Below are 24,143 nucleotides of genomic sequence, written 5' to 3'. Positions count from 1 at the left end.
AGGAAAGCAACCCCCTCCCCGCTCCACCCCGCCGCACCTCCCCCGACGCAAACGGCGCGTGCACGCACGCACGTCTCCCGCCCCTCGCTCCCTCGGACTCTATTGCGCATGTCTGGGAAAGGGAGCGGCGATTGACCGGGAGGCCCTGGCCGGAGCCGGGCAGAGGGCCTCCCCCGGGCCGGGCGGGTAGACACGGCCCGCGCGTGCGTCACTTCCGCTGGGGCGGGACGGAGCCGTGGGGGTGGTGCCTCGACCGCGGCTCTTCTGTTTGTGTTGGTAGCTCAGCTGATGCGGGCCGGCCAGAGTGGACGTCAGTGCGGTCCGGAGGCGCGTCGCCGCTGCCGCCCATAGAGTTGCGGCCTGCATCCCGGTGAGTGGCGGCTGGGGGGACAGAGGCGGGACGATAGGTTAGGAAAGAGGGCAGCCTGGCCTCCCCGGGCACTTGTGTGGCCCTTCTCTTTCCTCGAAGGGCACTTGCAGAGGAACAGGGCGGGGAGCCGCCGGGCTTCGAGGAGGTCCCGGGACCAAGGTTCCAAGAGGCATCCGGGCACCGGAAGGAGCCGCGGACCTGGGGCTGATTGGTGCGCGGTGTCCGCCCCCGCCGTCCGCCGCCTCGGGTTCTGCTGGCCTGGTCCGGCTCACCCTGTTTTGGTTTCCCTCGTCCCGCCCTGCGCTTTCTGGCCCACCCCCGCAGCTCCCAGCCTGGTTGCCCCGATCGTTTTGGCTGCGCCCGCACTGGAGGGTTCTCCCGCAGTTCCCTGCTGACTGTCAGAACGCTTCCCTCTTCTGCGCCGTCCTCCGCCGTCGGCGCACGGGCGCATTCCGCCGCGTGTTCGAGTGGCCAGCGGTTTCTTTTTAACCCCGCGCGCGTCTGGCTCCGTCCCTGCGCTGCTGTTGCAGGTTCAGGTGTGTGCTTTGTCAGAGATGAAGCGGTGCGAATCGTTGTGTGGCCGTGCTCCCCGTCATTGTCATTTCTGTCATCGTGCTGGGAGGAACCTGCTGCCTACGCCTCATACAGTAACTTGAATGTGCTGACTTCTTGGGGAAACCAAAGTGTCCATACGGGACTGTCTTCTTTATAATGGGGTTTTATCTCCAGTAACATCTGCATCTGGTTCTTGCATATAGTCCTTGTTGCTGAGATTTCAACTGACAAAAGTATGCTTCATCGTGTTGAGGGACTGCTGTTAAAACAGTGAAATAGTAAGCATTTTTAAATCCGAGAGTTTAAAAAAAAAAAAAGTGTATTAAACTGTGAGCCGAGAATTGATGCCTCTTACGGAGGCAGTTGTTTGAAGCCCATTGTAGTTAATTTGTTAAATTGCGCCATTTACTTGTACTTTAATTGTAAGAATATGTTCTTCATAATTTGTTACCAAACTTTTTCTCAATGTTGATCTTACTTTCCTATTTCTTAGATCTATGTTAAAGTCTAGAGAGAATGTCTTTATAGTGAAGTTGAGGGAGAAGATCAGTTGACTGGTGTATTTATTTGCATCACTTGCTAAGCAGATAAAAGTACAGCTTGTACTGAGTTGTTCTTTTGCTCAGTAATGACAAAGGAATTGCACCTAAGGGTACATATTGCCTCACTTGTGGAACACATTTGTGAAAAGGTCAGAGTTAGAACTCCTAGCCTTGGACAACTTTCTGTCATAGAACTCTTAACCTTGGACACCTTTCTGTCATTTCATGTCTTAGTTATAATCTTTCTCTCCCATGTTATATATCTTAACTTTGTTCATTATCGAGTTCTTTTTAGAACTTGCTGTTGTATTGGTTTCCATGACCCTGATTTTTTCAGGATATCTTTTCACCTGTGCTTTTTTGTTTCTGGAAAGACTTCTTCCTAACTCTTGATGTCAGTCAGGGGTCTGCCCTTTCTTCTTTCTAAAGAAAGCAGAGTTTCAAAATTCAAATCTAAATACTTTAGTAGGTCCATGACTCTTGAAATGTTACGGAAAGTATAGTGTGTGTGTGTGTGTGTGTGTGTATGCAAATAATCATTTCTCAAGGAAGAGGATCTGTGGTCCCCCAGTTCTCAGGAATTATTACTATAAACTTTTTTTTTTCCCCCCTGGTAAATCCAGTCTTCTATTTTCAGTTGTCACTGTGCTGGTATCTCCAGACTTAAACCACAGCCTGTGTTTCTATAGTACATTTCCATTTGAATGTCCTGTGTTACCTCATCCAAGAGATTTTTCTTTCATATTAAATTGGTCCCCTTCTAGTCATCTCATTTTCACAAGTGGTATTCTCTATGTATCTCTGAGTAAAAACACTTGAGTTGTTTTGACATCTTCTCCTCACCCCATTCTTCCCTGTGACCAAGTCCTGTGTTTCGCTGTTTCCCCACTTTCAAAGTGGGGCTCAAAGTAATCCTTTCTCTAGTACAGTACCAGTGTCTTAATTCAAACCCTTGTCACTTTATGCCTGCATTATTGGAATAACTTAGGGAAGTCCTGTGTAGATTCATTCTTTTATCCTCAGCTGAGCCTCCAGCTAGCAGTTCCCTTATTTTCCTCCAGTTAAAACACAGTTCTGTTCCCTAGAAGTTGTTCTATACCTCCCTATTCTATTTATTTTTCCAGTGTACTTACACTACCCTATAAGTTGGTACCCTCGTCTTTACTGCTCTTTTCTCAGTAGGTGATGGCACCTGCCACTTGACATTCTTCTCTTTATCTTTTTGCAGTCTAACCTACTCCAGCAGAATTTACTCTCAAAATTTTTATCTGCATTTACCAGTGTTGTGATTTGGAAACAGCTAAACTAAGCTTTCTTATTTTGTTGGTAGTTCTGTGCTTATTGATTTTTGCTTGGTAATTGTAGTTTGTAAGAGGGGTATTAAAATATTGTCATGAAATTGTCTAGTCTTTCCATAATTCCTCTTTTTTTTTTTTTTTTTTTTGCTTTATATACTGTATCTCAGTGTCTTGTTAGGTGTATTCATAATTGGTTATGAGAATTATGTCATTGGAAAGAAACAATACAGACCCATTACTTGTATAGCTCTGTCTTCTGCTTGACTGTTGGGCCCATTTTTCCAGCATTTTCCCTGTTTAGTTACCTTCAACCACCTGGTGGTTCTTTTAGTCTTGAATAGACAGAGCTCATTACTGTCTCCAACACTTTCATTGCTTTTTCCTTTGCCTTGAAGGCTTTTTTCCCAGATTTTAATGATTTGCTTCGTTACTTATTTGAGGTCTCCAGTAAAATGTCAACTCAGTTCTTCTCTTGATCATGTCAAGTACAATACCCCATTTGCCCTGAGTTTTGGAAATATCCTTTCATGGTAGTTTGTTGTTGTTTAAAGACTTACTTACTTGTGAGAGAGAGAGCACAAGCTTGAGCACACAGGCGTGAGAGAAAGGAGGAGAGAGAATCTCAAGTAGACTCCCAGCTCACTGCGGCCAGAGATGGGACTCTGTCGCACACCCTGACATCAGGACTTGAGAGCTGAAACCAGCAGTCAGAAGCTTGATGGACTGAGCCACCCAAGTGCCCCCTTTAATGGTACTTTCAGTTCATTCTACTGAAACTCCTTGGGGTTCACCAGCTCTGACTAGTTTTCATTTGCTTGGGGTCTGTGCACCATTCAAGCAATGTGACTGAAAAAGATCTCAGGCTTGTGATTTCTCAACTATGGATTTACCACTATTGGGTTTTTTCTTAACTGTAATAAAAACCAAGTATTATAACATTTACCATCTTTACCATGTTTAAGTATGTGGTTCAGTGGCATTAACTGCATTCACATTGTTCTAAAACATCTCCAGTACTTTTTCATCTTGGGGAACTGAAGCTGTGCCCATGAAACACCCCTTTTGCCCCATTCCCCAGTTTCTAGAAATCATCATTCTGCTTTCTATAGCAGTGACTTTGAATACTCTAGATACTTTGTGTAAGTGGAATCACACAGTATTCGTCCTTTTGTGACTGGCTTATTTTACTTAAAATAATATCCTCAAGAGTTCATCCCTGTTCTAACATGTGACAGGTTTTCCATCCTTTTAAAGGCTGAATAATATTCCTTTGTAGGTAAATACATTTTGTTTATCTGAGTTAAAATGATTGGATAATTTCATAATCTCAAACTGTTAATGAAAAATGGTCTGTCTGTGATGGTTAGTCCTAAGGGCTATGTTTGCTTGACAGTGTCTTGCCATTTTATCACCTATGGCTAGCACAGAACCTAGCATAAAAAAGGCCTTCAAAAAATAGTTATGAAATAAATAAAAGGCTACTAGAGTTAAAGACTAAACACACTAAAATGGAGATAATCAGTATTGCATTGACAGAATACATGAATGAGAATCAAAAAGAAAACCAATTCAAACCTCCTACCAAAAAAAAAGTCATCACTTGAAATAAGAAAATTACCACCAATGGCATCAGTTATGGGTAAATCATTTACCTTTCCTTAGTTTCTTCAAAGAGTTTCTTCCTTTCAACCTTTCACCCTTCCCTATGGACTACAACTTACTTGAGACAACTGAACTCTTTTCATTGTCAGTTTCCTCTCCTAGGATCAAAGCTACTATCCTGGGTTTTTTAGAGATCACTTCTGTTTTAATTGTCTTCCCCATATAGAAAATATAGAACTCTCGACCCACAGAAAAAAACAAAACAAACAAACAAAAAAACCCCAACATTTGAGTTGTTTCCACCACTGGTATTGTGTGCTGCTATGAACACAAATGTGCAGATGCCTCTTTGAGACCCTGCTTTCAATTCCTTTGGATATATACCCAGAAGTAGGGTTGCTAGATCCTATGGTATTTCTATTTTTAATATTTTTGAGGAACCACAATACTATTTTCTGCAGCAGCTGCTCCATTTTACAGTCCCAACAACGGTGCACAAGGGTTCTAACTTCTCCGTATCTCTGCAAACACTTGTTATTTTCTGTTTGTTTTTAATCACAGCCTTCCTAATGAGTCTGGAGTGATATCTCATTTGGTTTTGATTTGCATTTTTCTGATGATTCAGTGATGTTGAGCATCTTTTCATATGCTTGTTGGCCATTTGTATATCCTCTCTGGAGAAATTTCTACTCAAGTTCTTTGCCAGTTTGTTTTTAATCGGGCAATTTGATTTTTTTATTGTTGACTTGTAGGAGTCCATTACTAGTTTTGAGCATGGCTTTTTATTCACAGGTACTTTAATTGTATTTTATTAAGTATTTCTGGTTTGGGGATTGTGGGGCTTTTATGTTAATTCAACTTACTCATTGGCCATAAATCCTGGATATCAGAAAAGCTGGGAAGGTAGATATGTTGGTTTCTTTTCTCTCTGTCTCTTTGTAAAATTGGAATTTTGAAATCATACGTATACATGCGATTTACAAAGCTTTTAGTTCAGACTGTAATCTGAACATTCACAGTAGGTTCTGGGTTTCTATCTTTCTCAGTCTTGTCTGTTCATTCTGTCAGAGATCTGCTGAATCCTCTTTGTAGTGTCACTCCTTTGCTTAAAATACTTCATTGACAGTCTGATCTTTAATTTCCTTGGCAAGATTTGTAAGAGCCTTCATAATCTGACCCCCAAAACCATCTTTGCAATATCATCTACCTGTCCCTCATTATTCTCATTACTCTTTCTAGGTCCTGGAGCGAAACTGGACTGCTTGCAATTTTTGTTCATATTGTTTATGCTTTCTTAAATGCTTCTTTTGTCTTTGTATTTGTTGCTATTTAAAATTCTCTCCTGTTCTCAGCTTTCTACTTAATGAGTTCCTTTTTAACTTTGTCCAGTTTTTAGTGTCTTTTTATTATTTTTTGAACTTACTTGGATATCTGCTCTGACCATTCTCATGGCACTATCTGTGAAAGTGTTCTAAACCATTTGCTTTTTTTCTTTTTTTCTGTCTGCTTTTTCTAATTACAAAGGTAATATTTTCTCATTGTAAAAAATACAGATAATACAAAAGGAAAAAGAAAAAGTCCATCTTCTTGTTCTCTTTTGATCCCACTCCTTGGTTCACAAGAATAAACAAACTAGTGCTTACCCTTTCGGAATCTGCGTGTGTATGCGTGCGCGTGCATGTGCCACATGTGGACAGCTTCACATTTAAACTGCATGTGTAGGTTTTTCTGTCTTTCATTACCTAATGTCTTTGTATCTCCACATGTGTATAGTGTATGTATTATAGCCGCTGGCCTTTTTTACTGTAGTGTATATGAAGGATGGGCAGATCATCTAGTTTCTTTAACTGTTGCAGAATACTATATGGTAACCCATTCTGCAGTATATATGCCATAGTTTATTGAGCCATTCCTTTCTAGAAGACCTTTAGAGTTGTTTTTCTTTGTTTTATTATTTCAGTCAATGCATTAGGGAATGTGTATATATACTTCTGCACTCTTATAAAGTATTTCTGTAGGATTCTTAATAGAGTTTTAATAGTGAAATTGCTGATCAAAAAATATGTGCCTTTAAGATTGTGATAGATAGTATTTAAGATTTCATTGGATATTGTCAGATAGCCCTATGTGTCCCATTTCTTTAGCCTATTATTAATACTGAATATTATCAACCATTTGCATTACCACCTATTGTAAAAACAAAACATGTTGGTTTTTTTTTTAAGATTTTATTTATTTATTCCACAGACAGAGATCACAATTAGGCAGAGAGGTAGGCAGAGAGAGAGGAAGGGAAGCAGGCTCACTGCTGAGCAGAGAGCCAGATGTGGGGCTCGATCCCAAGGCTCTGGGATCATGACCTGAGCCAAAGGCAAAGGCTTTAACCCACTGAGCCACACAGGTGCCCCAAAACAAAACGTGTTTTAATTAGTACTTTTCTTTGATGTGGTGAAGGGTATTTTCATAATTTTACTGTCTGTATTTCTTCTTCTTCTACATTAACTGGCCTGTTAATGTCCTTTGTCTATTTTTCTGTCAGCTGAATCTTTCTTTTTTTAATTGCATTCATCTTACATTGTGGTTATGAACCCCTTGTCTGTTAGATGTGGCACATAGCTTCTTGTAGTCAGACCTTTAATTTAATAAACACAACTAGATAGTGAAATGTTTTTTTGCATGGCTATCTGTAGCCTTAGACTGAAAGTTCTTCATATCGTGTTTGTCTTTGTGGTTTCAGCATCTAGTACCATGTCCATGTAGGTTAAATATTCTATAAATGGTTTGCAATGAACAAGATGGTGTAAGACTTGACTCTACAAAGACTTCAAAGTCTGGTGTCACATAAACTAGTCCAGACTTTGACAGAGAAGAAAAACAGCATAGTATCTAAATTGCATATTCAGTTATGTGTTGTAGGAAAACTTATGTATTTGGTAGCTTTCCTAAATTACATCTCATGAAACATCCTACCACTCACTCTCTTTTTTCATTAAATTCTGTACTGGAGAATGAATTGTCTTCTGTGAGCTTAAAAGGGAGATATGCAGTATCTCTAATGGAAATACATTATTCTGTCTTCTTTTGAGACAAGCTGCTGAGTTTATTTCAAGTAGAAAAGTATTTTATCTTAAACCCAGTTTCAATTTTACCTTGTATCCTAATTTTTTTTTTCTTGCTATTTCAGGTAAGACCATGAATTATGGCATTTCTTAAATGAAGCATTCAGGAATGAAGTGAAAATCCTAACATATAGAAAATAAATGATTTTTAAGTTATGTCTATTAATTTGACTATAGATATATATTATATTTACCTCCTTAGTAATGCAAGAAGTCTTTGTGGGAAGCAGAGAAGCAAGCAGCTGCATTTCTTATACTCACCTAAACATTACTGGAGGATAAGCCACGCCAGTCTACAAAGAGGTTTTCATACAAGCAAAATAAGATGTAAATTGACCAAAAGTGATGCCCATTCTTGGAGAAAGCACTGTTACTCTCCAAGCCACCATGGTTTACATATTGGAATTTTGAAACTTAGCACTTCTACTCCCAAGGGACTTACAAAAGTGAGCATTCGTATGTCCCGTATTAAAAGTACTTTGAACTCTGTTTCAAAGGCTGTTTTTGGCACTCAGAATGAAATGATCTCACGTTTAGCTCAATTTAAGCCAAGTTCTCGAATATTAAGAAAAGTATCAGATAGTGGTTGGTTAAAACAGACAGGCATTAAACAAGCCATCAAATCTCTGAAAAAATACAGTGACAAATCAGTAGAAAAGAGTTCTTTCTCTGAAAGTCATAGTGTAGGTAAAGATGAAGATATAGGTAAACAAAGTCTTTTTCGTTACACAAGTAGTTTAACCACAAGATTTGGAGAGTCATTCTACTTTTTATCAAATCATATTAATTCATACTTCAAACGTGAGGAAAGAATGTCTCAAAAAAAGGAAAAGAAACATTTCCAGGACAAACTTGAAGATAAAAAGGTCGAAGAAGAGAAATCGAGCTCTCCAGATCCTGGCATCCTGACTGATAAGCGTGATTCAGAATCTTCTTTATATTCTGTGGACAAGTCTGCAAGTGCCAGTGGGACTCCTGAGGCTCTTCCAGTTTCTACTAAACAGAGTATTGCTAACTTTCTTTCTCGTCCCACCGAAGGTGTCCAGGCTTTAGTAGGTGGTTATATTGGTGGACTTGTCCCTAAATTAAAGTATGATTCAAAGAGTCAGCCAGAAGAGCAGGAAGAGGCTGTTAAAGCTGAGCAGCCTGTCAGCAAAGACAAAAATGGAGAGGAGAAAAAGCGGTTATCTCTTCAGCGAGAAAAGGCAAGTCGTTATCAGTGTTGCTTGACGTTTTAACTTTTGTCAAATGCGTAAATTCCATTTCCCTATGGGACCAGAGAAACCTTAATCACGTGTTGGTATTACTAGAGAAGTTTCGCATCCTAATCATATATATTTTAATATGTCTTTGTAGATTATTGCAAGAGTGAGTATTGATAACAGAACCCGGGCGTTAGTTCAGGCGTTGAGAAGGACAACTGACCCAAAGCTCTGCATTAACAGGGTTGAAGAACTGACTTTTCATCTTCTAGAATTTCCTGAAGGAAAAGGAGTGGCTGTCAAGGTAATTCTAATTTATTTAATCTAGTTTTGTCTTGGAAAATACTAACGCACTTTCTGAAATGGAGAAGGCAGTTTTTAAAATTTAACTATTTTTAGGTTTTTATTATGTATGTGATGTGTCATAGAGTCAGTAATTGGCCCACTTATTCTATTATATATATTATGCTTAAATATTCTCTTACTCTGTGATGATAAATTATGCTGTTGGTCCTACTGTTTATTGAGATTAAATGTTTTAAAATAGAAAATAAATCTCAGTGTGTTCACTGAATTGCAAAATAGTTGCCAAATTTTTCTTAAATGTGTTTATACTATATAGCTACTCTTTTAAGATGGGAGATGTAATTCATAAGTAAAACCATAGGTAATTTTTATTTCTTGATCTTTTTGTATTTGCAAGTAAACATTTTAATGATCTTAATGATAATTGGATTAATAATTACATTAATAAAATGATTAGCTTTTCTTCACCTCGATTTTTTCACATATAAAATAGTGAAGGTAATTTAGACCCATTTAAACAGACTATTTTCGGAGAAATACTATAAAATATGAATGATGTGCTTGAGTCTCTTTCCATTGCACTGCTGATTATTTGTAATATTTAATCACCAGTTTACAAATATATAATGAACAGACATTGTTAACATTTGTTTAGAGATCTGTTAATGCTTGTTTTTAACTCGCCACTCAAAAAAGTCTAAGTTAACTTAGTTCATATTCCATTTTTTGACAACCATTTTGCTGAAGAGTTACCTCAGTCCTTATATAAGGTAGCCTCCTATAGTTTCATATTATATAATTCATATGTTATAAAGCTAAACTTCAGAATTTCATGTTCATGGAACTGGGGATTATCTTTCATGGCTATTTAATCTCTTATTTAAAAGACAGATTTTCCAAAGGTAGATAGCTTTTAAGTCCATTTACTATTTCAGGGATATACTGAAGCAAAGATCTAAAATAGACTTGCATACTTTAAAGAACTTTAAAAAAAAGTGTTTTATTGAAGTACAGTACAACCTGCAGTTATTGGAATCAAGTTCAGTGAATTTTTCACAAACTAAAGGCATCCATGTAACTGGCACTCAGATAAGGAACAGAATTTACCAGGACTTCACAAGCCTTCTGTGCCCCCTTCAATCACAGTTTCCCCAAATTACTTTAGATTAGTTTAGGGGTTTTTTGGTACCTTATATAAACTATTGTGATTGGGTTTTTTCATTCATCATGTTGGTAGTAATCGTTCTCATTGTTGTGAGAGGTTGTAGAACATTCATTCTTGTTGCTTTCATATTCCATGGTGTGAATGTATCACAACTTACTTATTGTACTACTGATGAATTGTTCGGTACTTTTCAGTTTTAGTCTATCGTGAATAGTCATGCTGTTAGAAACTTTGAGGGCTCTTTTATTTTGCATTACTGATCTCACATCTAAGGACCCTTCAATACCAAGGAGTAGTGTGTTGTAGGAATGTGTATTCTGATCAAGTATGATTGAAAATCTGGATAGTCTGTAAAAAGTTCTTAACCACTTCCCTAAATAAGAAGCATCTCAGAAAGAATGAACTGGATAAATTAAGACATGTTCACATGCACAGTCTCATGTGAACTTTTCCAATGAAGTTTTAATTATTCAAAAGAACTGAGCTTTTGAAAAATGCTAGAATTGTTTTTTAAAACATTTATATTAATTTTACTTTTTTGTATATCATATTTATGGTGGCCAAATGAGAGCGAATTGTCTTTGGTAGATTAGTTTCTGTGTGTGTGTGTGTGTGTGTGTGTGTGTGTGTGTATTTAATGTGCTGCATTCATGGCTGCCACATCTAGGAAGTTGCCCTTTTTGGTTTCTTCATTGTTGGTGAAGGCATTCTCCTTTCATTATTTTTTTAATAAAAAAGTAACTTTATTTATTTATTTATTTTTTATTTTTTATTTTTATTTTTATTTAACTTTTTATTATTTATTATTTTATTATTTATTATTATTCTCCTTTCATTATTTTTTTAATAAAAAAGTAACTTTATTATTTAAGAAAGGGGCGGCATAAACTTTGTAAAAAATTTTTTTTAAATAAAAACAAAAATAAGAAAATAAGAATAACATATTTATTTCTGTTACCCAGAGATTATCACTGTAAATGTATTAGTGTCTGTTTGTATTAGATTAAGCCGAGTTAAACTCTAATAAACAATATCAAAACCTCAGTGACTTAACATAACAGAGGCTTATTTGTCCCGTGTGCAAAGTCACCTGGGCATTGGGTGACTCTTCAGGACAGTGACCCTCTGTGAGGTGGCTACTTTGATCTTGTTCTTGTATGTTTCCATACGTGTCCTCCATGATCTCACTCTAGCGGAGTGAGAGTATTTCAGCAGAAAGTGCCACGGGTTTTTTCTGCTCATGAGTTATTTATCCTGCCCAAGTACTGCCTTCGTGTGCCTGTGTCTGTTGGCCATCTGGATGTCCTCTTTGCAAAAATGTCTGTTCATGTCCTCTGCCCATTTCTTGATTGGATTATTTTTTCTTTGGGTGTTGAGTTTGCTAAATTCTTTATAGATTTTGGAAACTAGCCCTTTATCTGATATGTCGTTTGCAAATATCTTCTCCAGTTCTGTCAGTTGTCTTTTGGTTTTGTTAACTGTTTCCTTTGCTGTGCAAAAGCTTTTGATCTTGACGAAATCCCAATAATTCATTTTTGCCCTTGCTTCCCTTGCCTTTGGCGATGTTCCTAGGAAGATGTTGCTGCTCCTGAGGTCGAAGAGGTTGCTGCTTGTGTTCTCCTCAAGGATTACTTTGTGAATTTTTATGGGGCTTCCTCCTCATTGGTGTTATTTGATGTATTCCTTGTTTCTTTGTATTTGCTGAATACTGGAATATAAACATAAAGACTTGGTTAAGTTAACCTTTTTGTTAGAGCATATTGTATATGTTGCCATGTGTCTCATCTTCCATCATACCAGAACACGTATAACTGGTTGGAGAACCAGTGTTGACCACTGGATTAGGGAGATGACAATCTGATCTTCTCATTGGACATTTAGGCTAGAATCATAATCTCATCAGCCATTAACCTAATCCAGAACTAGTCATTTCATTAGGGTTGCAAAATGATAAATTTCTAATTCTGCCACTCCTTCTGCATTGTAATTGACATTCATCTGTAAAAGTAGAGCTTTCCTTTACTAGCTAGAGCTATTTGGTTACTCTCAAAGAGCAGTTTTAAAGGATAAGCAAGAAAAATGCTTAGTTTCCTTCTACTTAGTCACCAATTTTCAAAGTAAAGAGATGCTTTAAAGCTGCCCCATTGGTGACAGGAAATTTTTGGCATTTCTTAAAACTATCATTATGGACTCTCTAGGTTTTCACAAAATGTATTTTGATAATTTTTTTCCTCCCTTCTCTCCTTTGTTGAAAGCTGAATTCATCTCAGCCTTGCTTGGTAGGGGCCCCAAGTTCATTCATATAACTTTAACATCTTACAAAAGTGCCATGGGCAGAAAAGTGTATGTAAGCATATAGCTCCATGAATTTTCAAAAATTGAAAACATCTGTATAATCCTCATCTCTTTATGCCCCATTCCAATCACTGTCTCCAAAAAGATTGACCATTACCTGATCTTTAGCACTCTAGGTTAGTTGTGCCTTTCTCTGCACGTTCTATAAATAGAGTGGTACAGCTTGTGCTCTTTTATATCTGTTTTTTTCACTTGACATTATTTGTGAGAACCTTCAAGGTGGAGTATGTTTATGAAACATTCACATTGTGATGGATTCTGTGGTATAAATATAGGACCATGTATCCATTTTACTGCTGATGGACATTGGGATAGCTTCCAGTCTGGGAGTCTGGAATAGTGCTTCTGGGATGTATCTTTTGGGAAACACAGGTCTTTATTTCTTTGGGAGTGTATATCCAAGAGTAGTGGTCTTGGTTATGAAGTATGCCTATTTTCATCTCTAGTAGATTCTGCCAAATAGTTTTGCAAAGTGTTTATACCAGTTTATACTTCTGCCAAAATTGTACCAACAATTTTGCTTCTGGTGGTTCTACTTCTTCTCCAACACTTTATTGTTTTTATTTTAGCCATTGTGTTGGATGTTTAGTGATACTGAATTGTGGCTTTAGTTTGCATTTCTCTGGTAACTGTGAGGTTTAGCATCTTTTCCAGTGCTTATTGGCCATTTTTGTGCTTACCTTATGTGAAGTCCCTTTTCCACATCTTACGCATTTTTCCTTTGGGGTTGACCAGCTTTTTCTTACTGACTTGAAGAATTTCTTTACATACTATAAAAGTTTTTTATATATGGCATATATTACATATTATATATAATAGTAATATACAATAACTGTGTATTTTTTGTAAATGTATTTTCCCACTCTTGGAGTTACCTTTTAACTCTGCTGGCCCTCTGTCTGAACCAGTCCCAGTTTTTCAGTCTTCTGTTTCTTCCCCAAATAAGCAAAAGCCTCAAGGGAAGACAAGCTATAGTTTATGAGATCACTTCTTTTTTAAAAGAATTCATCTTTTATTTATTTATTGGAAAAAGAGAGTTCTGCACGCGCATGTGCCCACCAGCAGGAGGAAGAAGCAGACTCTCTACTGAGTAGGGGGCCTGAGATGGGGCTTGATCCCAGGACCGTGGGGTCTTGACCTGTGCCAAAGGCAGACACTTAACTGACTGAGCCACCCAGGCGTCCTGAGCTCACTTCTTAGCACTTCTCTCTCCAGATTCTTACCCCTTCTGTTCTCATTGCTTCAGGAGCCCTCTGATGCTTTTGAACAGATGGAACTTCTTTTGTCTTTTATCAAAGTTTTCTAGTTCTTGGAAAGAGACTGTTCTAACCAGAAGTGGAAATTTATATTCCCATGCCCACCGTTGTTCAGACTCTTCTTGTAGGACCTTGAAGCTCAACATTAGCCAGGGCAAAAAAGCAACTGAAAAAGAATTTAGAACAATATTACTTCACATTGATTTATCAAAAAAAAGAAACAAAATGAGTGATACATTTGGATTATTTTTTTAATTTATTGAAGGAAGATTACATAGCACAAGTTCAGTTGCTAGTCTCAGATTCCCTTAAGCCTGGCCTTCTGACCGGATAAGGTGCTTTCGTGCACAGAACCTAGAGAATCTCTGATAAACTCAGTGTAGAACCCTAGAAGTTAAGCTCTTGCCTCTGGTCACCAATATGAAATTAAACACGTAGAATATCAGAGTCCTAGTTTTGTTTAAACAAATTACTTAAATGTAATGAATTTGGATTATTTATTGTAATGGTCAGCTTTTGCCTTCTGCCTTAGTTATAGGTATTGACATTTGTTTATATTTCACTATGAGCTACCCTTACATCCTATATTCACAAGATGGTTTTTTTTTTTTTTAATAACAAGTTTAATTTCCAGTAATTACTATGAAGAAGTTTATCTGTAGGATTTGGAGAAAATAGTTTATACAATTTATAATGTTAATCTTTTGTTGTAATAGTAAATACTTCATAAGTTTCTGTTAAACAGACTATATATTTTCCAATTCTTAAGCATTGTATCTTCTAAAAAAATATTTGTACTGAGGTTAATTATTAACCTAGATATTAGAAGAAATATATTTTAAATATTAATTGACATTAATATGTTAAAAAGATTATTAAGAAAGTAATAAACCCTGGCACTGTGATTATATGTGGTGTACATATGTTGGTTAAAAATCATACAGTTTCACTCTTTATTTGACAAAAGCAATAAAATACTTTTTTCTCAATACAGGAAAAAATTATTCCATATTTATTAAGATTGAGACAAATTAAGGATGAAACTCTTCAGGCTGCAGTTAGAGAAATTTTGGCCTTAATTGGCTATGTGGATCCTGTGAAAGGAAGAGGAATCCGAATTCTTACAATTGATGGTGGAGGAACAAGGTAAAGCTAGAAAAATGATTTTTTAAATCCTATAGATCCAGTTCAGCCAGAAATTTTTTTATAACTGATTCTGTGTAAGTATAGTAGCTATATCAGTGTAAAACCAGATGTTTGAAATAAAACATGAAATAGTTCTTCTTAATTTATTACTTTATCCATTTGAGAGCTTCTTTTTTTTTTTTTTTTTAAATTTCATTTAGAGTGAGCATGAGTCGGGGGAGGGGCACTGAGGGAAGAGGAGGGAGAGAATCTAAAGCAGAAGCCATGCTCGGTATGGAGCCAGATATGGGGGCTTGTTCCCAGGACCCTGAGATCATGACCTGAGGCAAAATAGAGTCAGCTGCTTAACCAGCTGAGCCACACGGGTGCCCCAAGGGCTTCTTCAGCATATACCTGAATTTGCTTTTATTTTAATTTGACCTAGTATTTATTTCAGTTTGGTCTCTTCAGACCTTCTTGTTAGTTTAGGACAGTATATCAACCATGACTTAGAAAATCTTGGCAATGTTTTGTAACATTAGCTTTCTTTAATTATTTATCTTAACTGGTATTTATCAGTCAGCTGGTCACTTAATAAAGAGATTGCTAAAAAAGGAGTCTATATCAATAAGTCCCCATGTCCCCCACTCACCATCAGTGAGTCCCCACGTCCTCAGCTGCAGATGCCAGTCTGGTGTCACACTAGAGATATTTAGTGCATTCTTAGCTCAGAAGGAGGGAATTTCACCATCGGACTCCATTCTTGCTTGTTGAGTTCCTCTTACTGCTTGTTGGTTAGATCCTTTGGTGTTAGCCTCCCCACCCCCAACACCAGATATTCTAGCTTGGATTCAGGTTTCCTGCCATCTCTGCTCTCATCTCTGAAATTGATAGTACATGCCCTGCCTGTTGTTCTTTGATTACTTTATCTCTCTGATTACATTCTCTGATACACCTGCTTTTCCAGTTACTATCTTGTATGTCCAAGTACTACGCTTATTGTTTTGTTAAATTCTGAGCTCCTGTATGTCAGCCAGATTCTTTTCATTTTGACACCAGCGTCAGTAGCAGTGTGAGTGATGAGGGGAAAAGCTATTTAACCATCTAGGTGGAGGACAATAAAAAAAATACCTTCAGATGGTAGCCGTGGGAAGCAGGAGGGAGGAAAAATATGCAAGAAAACTTTGAAGAAAAGGGGAATTGAATATAGGAGGAGATGAGAGCACTCCTAAATGGAGACCCCATGGATGCCTGAGGCAGAACTGCAGGGAAGTGGGAGGAGGTGATTGGTATTGAGAAAGACAGTTCTGTTTTTGAACATGCTGAATAGAAGGCTTCACATAGCAGTATAGAAGTGCTAATTCGGCAAATGAAGATTGAGTTGATTGAGAAAAGAAAAGTTTCAGAATAATTTCTGGATGTTTCTTACAGAAGTGAAATAACTGAAGAATGTGAACATCATTCATACGATAGATGAAGTGGTAATGGGTTAGAACCATTCTAGTTGATAGAACTGGTTAACAGTGATGGGAAGTAAAGAGGGTGGAAGTTCAGTGAGTAAGGAATTTCACTGAGGAGCAGGAAGAAGCCAGTCCTCTCTGCCATTAAGATGGGGACAGATGGAAAAGTTGGTATCATTCATTGAGTCAACTGTTCTTAACACTGATTTGGATCCAGGAATCAGTAAGCAAAACAGACAAAATCTAAGTCTTCATGGTACTAGCATTCCAGAGGAGGAAAGAGAACAAATAGAAAAGCAAAAATGTATTATTGAATAGTAAGGGGTGCTATGAAGAAAAATAGCGAAGTGGCAAAGAGTAAGTGCTATTTTAGAGAATGATCATGATTATTTTAGAGCATGATCATGATTATGACTTTTTTTTTATTTTAAAAAAGTACTGAGATACCGACTTGGTGTATTAGTTTCAGGTATACAACACAATGATTTGATACCTGTTTATTTTGTAGAATGATCACAATAAGTCTAGTTAACATCCATCACCACACAGAGTTAATAACTTTTTTTCTGGAGTTGAGAACATTTGAGATTAACTCTTTTAGTAACTTTCAAGTATGCAGTACAGTATTATTAACTATGTTAGCATGTTGTACCTTATATACCCTGGATGCATTTATTGTATTATTTATTGTATAACTGGATGTTTGTACCTTCTGATCTCTTCACCCATTTTGTCAACCCCACCCACCCCTTTTGGCAACCACCTGTGACTGTGACTTCTTTTTGAGTAGAATTCTGAATTCAGAACAGTCAGGAACATTCAGGTATCTGTTTAGAGTGACGAATATGTTGAAAAGAGCTTTGGGACCAGTAAATATTTGATTTTAGAGAATAGGAGTTTTGTTAGTCATCCGAGGAGGAAATTGGAGTGAAGACATTTGGGTAGATACAAAGGTGAGTTAGGATGAAGGGAAGTGTAGATTAGCAGTTCTCCATTGGAGGCGATTTTGCTATCTAGAGGACGTAGTTCAGTGTCTGGAGGCATTCTTGGTTGTTGGAGCTGGGGGACTGCCACTTTGTGTTTAGTGAGAAGAGGGTAATTAATGCTGAAACCCTACAGTGCACAGGATGGCCCTACAGCAAAGAGTTTTCCAGCCCTAAATGTCCCTCTTGCTAAGCTGAGAAATCTTGCTTGAGGGGAACTTGAGAATGCAGCCAGGATGGTTAAGCTTGTGCTGAGAGGAGTAAGGTACAAGGGCTTGAGAGAAAAAGAACCCATACCTTTTATTGCTTTTTGTTTTTTTAACTTTTTTTATTTTAAAAAATTTTATTTATTTATTTGACAGACAGAGATCACAAGTAGGCAGAGAGGCAGGCAAAGAGAAAGGGGGAAGCAGGCTCCTTTCTGAGCAGAGAGCCCGATGCGGGGCTCGATCCCAGGACCCTGAGATCATGACCTGAGCCAAAGGCCAAGGCCTAACCCACTGAGCCACCCAGGCGCCCCACTTCTATTGCTTTTGTGTATGAAAGCCCCGTACAGTTAGGCAGAGAGAATCAATCTGGCAAGTGTATTTATTTCTAAATATGATGTGAATTGATTTGTAAATACAGCATTTTAAAATAGTTTTCTACCTGATTATACAAGTAAAACTTGGAGGAGAAAAAAAAGAAATATAAAGAAAAGCAAACCAAAAAATTATAGCTCACATTTACCAGATTTTTAATATTTTTACTTAATTCTTCAGATTTTTTTTTTCTTGCATGAGTATGTATGTGCATGTTTTATTTCTTATAAGATAATGGAGGTCACATTGTTAAGTATATTTATCTGGCATTATCTTTAATTCTTCATGTCTCACTTTGATTTCATAGTGTATCTCTTTGATAGTCCATCTCATCATCTTTTACTACCTCTCTTCAAAGCCACATTACTTCTTAAAAAAAAAAAAAATCAGTGTTTTTGATTTCCTACTTTAGTATTAGAGTATTTTCTGGTGATTTCCTTTTAGCAGTATCAAAGCACACTTTGACACTCTAGGTTGTATTTGGTGATGCCTAACTGTAGCCAGGACCCTTCTGCCCCACATCTTGTATTGGGTTTAGACCATTTCATTGTTTCTGTATATTCTCCTAGCATTAAGAATTGTCCACACGTCACACACATCCTGAATTGGCATATACCTCCTGGCCTCTCTTCATTTTCCACATTCATCATTAAGCTCTTTTCTGCCTTTGGCTAGGATCCAAAAGTGAGCAAAGTCAGCTGCATAAAGTAATACTAATGGCGGGGCATTGTCTTGAAGTTGTTGAAAGTTTTAAAAGATGAATAATTAAAAGCTTGAAAGTTGGAAGTATGACTAGTGAAATGCAGAAAACAAAAATGTTTAGAAGCATAGGCAGCCAACTTACACTGCAGAGAGAAGAAACTAATACACAGTGTTCCAGAACTGGTGAGTGCAGGTTTTAAGCATTTTCCACAGTCTGGGGTGTTTAAAAGAATATCTTATGTTCTCATCTTTACAGTCATGTTCAGAGAGATACTAGTATAAATTAAAATTTGCTGTTGTGACACAGGTTTTATTCCATTATTTAGCTACTGGAGTTTTGAAAGTGATCTTAAAAACAGGCCATTTTTACTGACATTAATTTATATTATCAGTTTCCCTGTTAGCATATAAGCTAGAAAAGCAACTTGTGGGTGTGTTTTATTCAAGACTTAATTTCCTTGAAATGGGAATTTTCATTTTTCCTTTTTTTCTGTAGGGGTGTGGTTGCCCTTCAGACACTGCGAAAATTGGTTGAACTTACTCAGAAGCCAGTTCATCAGCTCTTTGATTACATCTGTGGTGTGAGCACAGGTAATTATTGTTAAACAGAAGCCCTGTGTCCCTGCCGTGTACATTTAAAATGATGGTCATTCTCTGAAGTAATGGGTATTTTATGTTTTGTTGAAGAATAATCCTTTGATTGGCCTAATGAATTTTATAAAATGTTTGTAGTAATAAGTTACCATTCAGAGGTGGTGTTTGTTTGTTGTTCTGTTTTGTTTTGTTTTTGTGAGAGAGCTCGGGGCTTGTGCAAGTAGGGGTGAGGGACAGAGGGACAATCTTAAGCAGGCTTCCTGCTCAGCGTGGAGCCTGAGGCAAGGCTTCACCCTTTTGACCCTGAGTTCAGGACCTGAACCTCGCCAGGAATTGGAAGCTTAATATTCTGAGCCACCCAGGTGCCCAGGAAATTGCTTCTTATATTATTTCTTACTTAATTTTTTAAAGCCAGAATTTAAATCGGTAAATGTGAGAATCTGGGTGTTTAACATAATTTTTTTGAAGATTTTATTTATTTATTTGACAGAGAACACAAGCAGTGGGAATGGGAGAAAGAGAAGCAGGCTTCCCATTGAGCAGGGAGCCCGCTGCGGAACTCGATCCCAGGATGGTGGGATCATGACCCAAGCCAAAGGCAGACACTTAATAACTGTACCACCCAGGCACCCCGTCTGCTTATCTTTATAGTAGCTCTACTTAAAAGGCAGTTAGTTTTTTGGCAAGCTATTTCTTGTGTTAATTAGGGATTTTCTGCAAATTGAAAAAAGTAATTTCTATTATAAATTAGTAATGCCATTCAATTTATCTTAAAACCTAAGCTGTTTTCTTTTACTAGAATAAGACTAAGTATAATAAAATACATACAATATTTAAAATACATTACAATAATGAGTTCCTGTTTTTCCTTTGTGGGAAATCTCGGAGTAAGCCCTGATGCTGTATAGATCTTTGCCCCACTCCCCCCATCGGCAAAGCTTTCTCCCCTACATTTCTCCTTAGTTCAGGGTTAGACCATTAAGGTACACTAGGTGGCAGTGTGTCCTACCAAGTGTAGCCAGGACATGAAATCAGCTATTTAAAAGGCTGTCCCAGAGACCAAATTTCTTTAATTATTTTAGTTCCGCAGACCAACTCAAAGGAGTAGTTATTTTAGTGAATTGGTAAGTTGTCAAATATACTGTATTCTGTGACTAAAACTAAGGAATTTATTAATGTTAGAAATAACGTCACTGACCATGGTATCTAAACTATGTGTTACTTAGTTTGATGTAAAAAAAAAAAATCCTGTATCTTAAAAATTAATCCTGATCATCATTGGTTAACATTTATTTAGTTCTTATTGAGGCCATGTGTGTTCCCTGTATAAGAACATTATAAATTTTAGTTATTATCTTTATTTTAGAGATGAAAAAATTGGGCTTTTAGAGGTAACATAGTTGGCCCCCAGGTGGCACAGATCAAGAGCTAGAATTTTAACCAGGTCTGTGACTCGGAAAGTCTTATAAATACTCTAATGTCGACACTGGTAAAAACAAGCATTCCTTCTTTCAGGTGCTATATTAGCATTCATGTTGGGATTGTTTCATATGCCTTTGGATGAATGTGAGGAACTTTACCGAAAATTAGGATCTGATGTGTTTTCACAAAATGTCATTGTTGGAACAGTCAAAATGAGCTGGAGCCATGCTTTTTATGACAGTCAAACATGGGAAAATATTCTTAAGTAAGTTACTAGTTGTTTTTTTTTTTAATGTCTGATTCTATAAATAATATATGCATATTATTTGAAAAATGACAAAAAATTAGAAATAATATTAAATTATTGATCCCAGTAATTAGAGTTGACCATTGTTAATATTTTGGTGTATAATTCCAGTCATCATTTTTTTTTTAAGTTCATGTGTGAGATTTGCATGTAGAAATTGCAATTGCCTTTTTAAAAAATTGAGACCGTATTATACATAGACAGGTACCTGTTGTTTTTACTTAATGTATTAGTCTCTTTCAGGTCATTAATAGATATTCTTCTAAAACGTTAATGATTTTTTTTTTTTAAGATTTTATTTATTTGACAGAGAGAGATTACAAGTAGGCAGAGAGGCAGGCAGAGAGAGAGAGAGGAGGAAGCAGGCTCCCTGCTGAGCAGAGAGCCCGATGCGGGACTCGATCCCAGGACCCTGAGATCATGACCTGAGCCAAAGGCAGCGGCTTAACCCACTGAGCCACCCAGGTGCCCCAAAACGTTAATGATTTTTAAACATTGTTTCCAGAGTACTGTGAATACTCACTTTCCAAAAATACATATCGAAACCTTTAAAATTACCCACAGTCTTATTCAGAGCTGTAGACTTTGCAATCGTATATTCTTCTAGTCTTTTTCTAGACATTTTCATACATACCTTTTTTAAAGATTTAGAAAGTATTTTACATTGATATTTATGAAATACAATAAAGGGTAGATCATTGCCTAATTTGTACATACTACTGGTATGTGAAATTCACTAATACTCTATTTGAGAATCATGAATATTGTTTGACAGAAAGTCACTGGAAACATATTTCTTATTGAGGCAAGTTGGTAAAAAAAAAAACATAGTCCTTATATCCAGTATAGGGGAAAATACACATTTTTTTAAAGATTTTATTTATTTGACAGAGATCACAAGTAGGCAGAGAAACAGACAGAGAGAGAGAGAGAGAGAGAGGAGAAAGCAGGCTCCCCTCTGAGCAGAGAGCCTGATGTGGCACTCGATCCCAGGACCCTGAGATCATGACCTGAGCCGAAGGCAGAGGCTTAACCCACTGAGCCACGCAGGCACCCAAAGACACATACTTTTTTTTTTTTTTTTTTTTTTTAAAGATTTTATTTATTTATTTGACAGAGAGAAATCACAAGTAGACGGAGAGGCAGGCAGAGAGAGAGAGAGAGGGAAGCAGGCTCCCTGCTGAGCAGAGAGCCCGATGCGGGACTCGATCCCAGGACCCTGAGATCATGACCTGAGCCGAAGGCAGTGGCTTAACCCACTGAGCCACCCAGGCGCCCCAAGACACATACTTTTAAGTCAGGAAAAAAATCTGCTCTGGAACAAAACTCCCTTATAATGGAATTGTGGAAATTGCGGCCCAAGGACGAGATCTGTAATGTTGCAGTTAATTCAGAGCCCAGCGCGATGATTTAAAAAGCATTTTGTAGGAGTGACAATTGGCTCTGTGTTGCTAGAGCAAGTTTAAAGTCTAAATGTCCTGATGTGGTTTTTTTATTACTCTGTTACTAGTCTACATACTTCTGTAGTTTTATCTCAACACAGCTCCTTTATCCCTCGGGAGGACCCTGAAAACAGTGGTGTATTCTGCCTCAGTGCCTTTCTTTACTCCTCAGATAGGGTTGAATGTGTTGCCTTGTCATCTTTTGGTGTCCTTCTCAAGCTGCACCTCAACTCTCTATTGCTTTATGTGCATCAATTGTACTATCAGGCACCTGGAGGAGATTTTTATATTTCTTTTTTGTCATTCATAGTACTTTGAACAAAATCCTGAGCAAACAGTATTTGAATATTGTATTTTCCCCAATGTTAGGAGACAGTCATTTTGATGTACTTTAATTTTCCTCCTTTAATAAAGGGATAGAATGGGATCCTCATTAATGATTGAAACAGCAAGAAATCCTACGTGTCCTAAGGTAAGTTTGGAGTCTTAAATATAATCCTAACTTGGAATTGAAGGTCAGGTGAAAGCACTTACTCTAGGAAATACATTTCTTAGGAACCTCTTTTAATAGATTTTATTGATTCCTTACTTTTTGGCCTATTTTATGAAGATGTAAGATGTGGTCATTTGACCTCTTCCTAAATCCAGTAAAAATATAACTAAAGTTTAAGAACATGAAAGACTAGGACTAAAACCAAGGAAGAATTATTTTATCATAAGGTTAATCAAATCCAGTGACACAAGAAAAACTACAGCTTTTCTTCCCCCAGACATTTTTAAAAGAAATTTTATGTGCCTGTGAATATATTAGATTAACATAAAAGGAATCCCAATTTTAAAAATGTTAATGCCACTAGAATTTGTCTTATATGGCTTCTCTTTTTATTTATTTTGTTTGAAACACAGTAAACAAGAGTACTGCTTGAGTTCTGTGTTCCTTAATTAATACTTGTCACTTGATTAAGGAATAACATTTACAGACTTCAGAATCCCCAGTACCTTGTATTTATTCTTGGATGATAAGCTGTAACCTTGAAAGATCAAATACGGCTCCTTTTACTTCTCTTTTACTCTTGCTTGTTCAAATTTAATTAATTCGTTAGATATTAATTCTGAGCCCCATGTGTCAGCACTGTGCCAGGCACTCTGGAGACCTTAGTAAATGCAGACATGGAGTTTAGAGTACAGTAGGGCAAAGTAGGCATCTATCAGGTAATCACACAAACGAGATATAGTTTCGCTGAAATAAATGCTATGGAGTACAAAAAGTTCTCTGAAAGCATATATTTACAGGGACAGGAGGGAAGGCTATTCTGAGGAAAGGAGGTTTGAGATCTCAGTGTGCAGGCCAAAAAGTAGGATCAGTACTGGCAGAGGGAAGGACTGTGCGGGAGGAGGCAGGGAGAGGCACAGGAACTGAGAGCCCCAGGAGACCAGAGCCTGAGCATTCGAGGGCGGCGTGCAAAATGGGACTGAGGTGGCAGGTGAATCAGACCAGCAGGGCCTTGGAGGCCATGTTAATGAGATGCACACTTGGGAAAAGATCCCAGGATGTACTCTGTGGTGCTTGTTTGTTCCCCTGTATCTTGTTTGTTTCTCAGTCGTGGGAGTGGCCAGCTTTAAATAAAAGACTAGATAAATTAGGTGTAAGGGAACTTTTAGCCCCCTCAAAGAGTAATTCACTCGTTATGAGTGGGTTTATCATGTTTTCCACATAATTCTTAATTCTGCCTGTCTATAGTCCAGTTTATAGAGAG

At 37.5% G+C, this 24,143-nt stretch overlaps 1 protein-coding gene across 2 annotated transcripts in view; it reads left to right on the top strand.

Annotated features, from left to right (window-relative positions):
• Positions 1-205: 205 nt before the first annotated feature.
• The window catches only part of PNPLA8 (patatin like phospholipase domain containing 8), a 40,798-nt gene continuing 16,860 nt past the window's right edge, over positions 206-24,143 (top strand). Inside the window, exons 1-7 of one of the 2 annotated variants that reach the window (XM_032304642.1) lie at positions 206-370; positions 7,552-8,691; positions 8,843-8,992; positions 14,765-14,916; positions 19,118-19,212; positions 20,731-20,902; positions 22,801-22,858. In XM_032304642.1, coding sequence (XP_032160533.1) covers positions 7,642-8,691; positions 8,843-8,992; positions 14,765-14,916; positions 19,118-19,212; positions 20,731-20,902; positions 22,801-22,858 — 1,677 coding nt within the window. In that variant the 5' untranslated portion in view covers positions 206-370; positions 7,552-7,641. The remainder of the gene's footprint in view (positions 371-7,551; positions 8,692-8,842; positions 8,993-14,764; positions 14,917-19,117; positions 19,213-20,730; positions 20,903-22,800; positions 22,859-24,143) is intronic. The other variant, XM_032304643.1, reaches the window with a different exon arrangement.

This window comes from Mustela erminea, chromosome 11, assembly GCF_009829155.1.
Source record: "Mustela erminea isolate mMusErm1 chromosome 11, mMusErm1.Pri, whole genome shotgun sequence".
NCBI lineage: Eukaryota > Metazoa > Chordata > Mammalia > Carnivora > Mustelidae > Mustela > Mustela erminea.
This window is presented reverse-complemented; position numbering and strand designations above follow the sequence as displayed.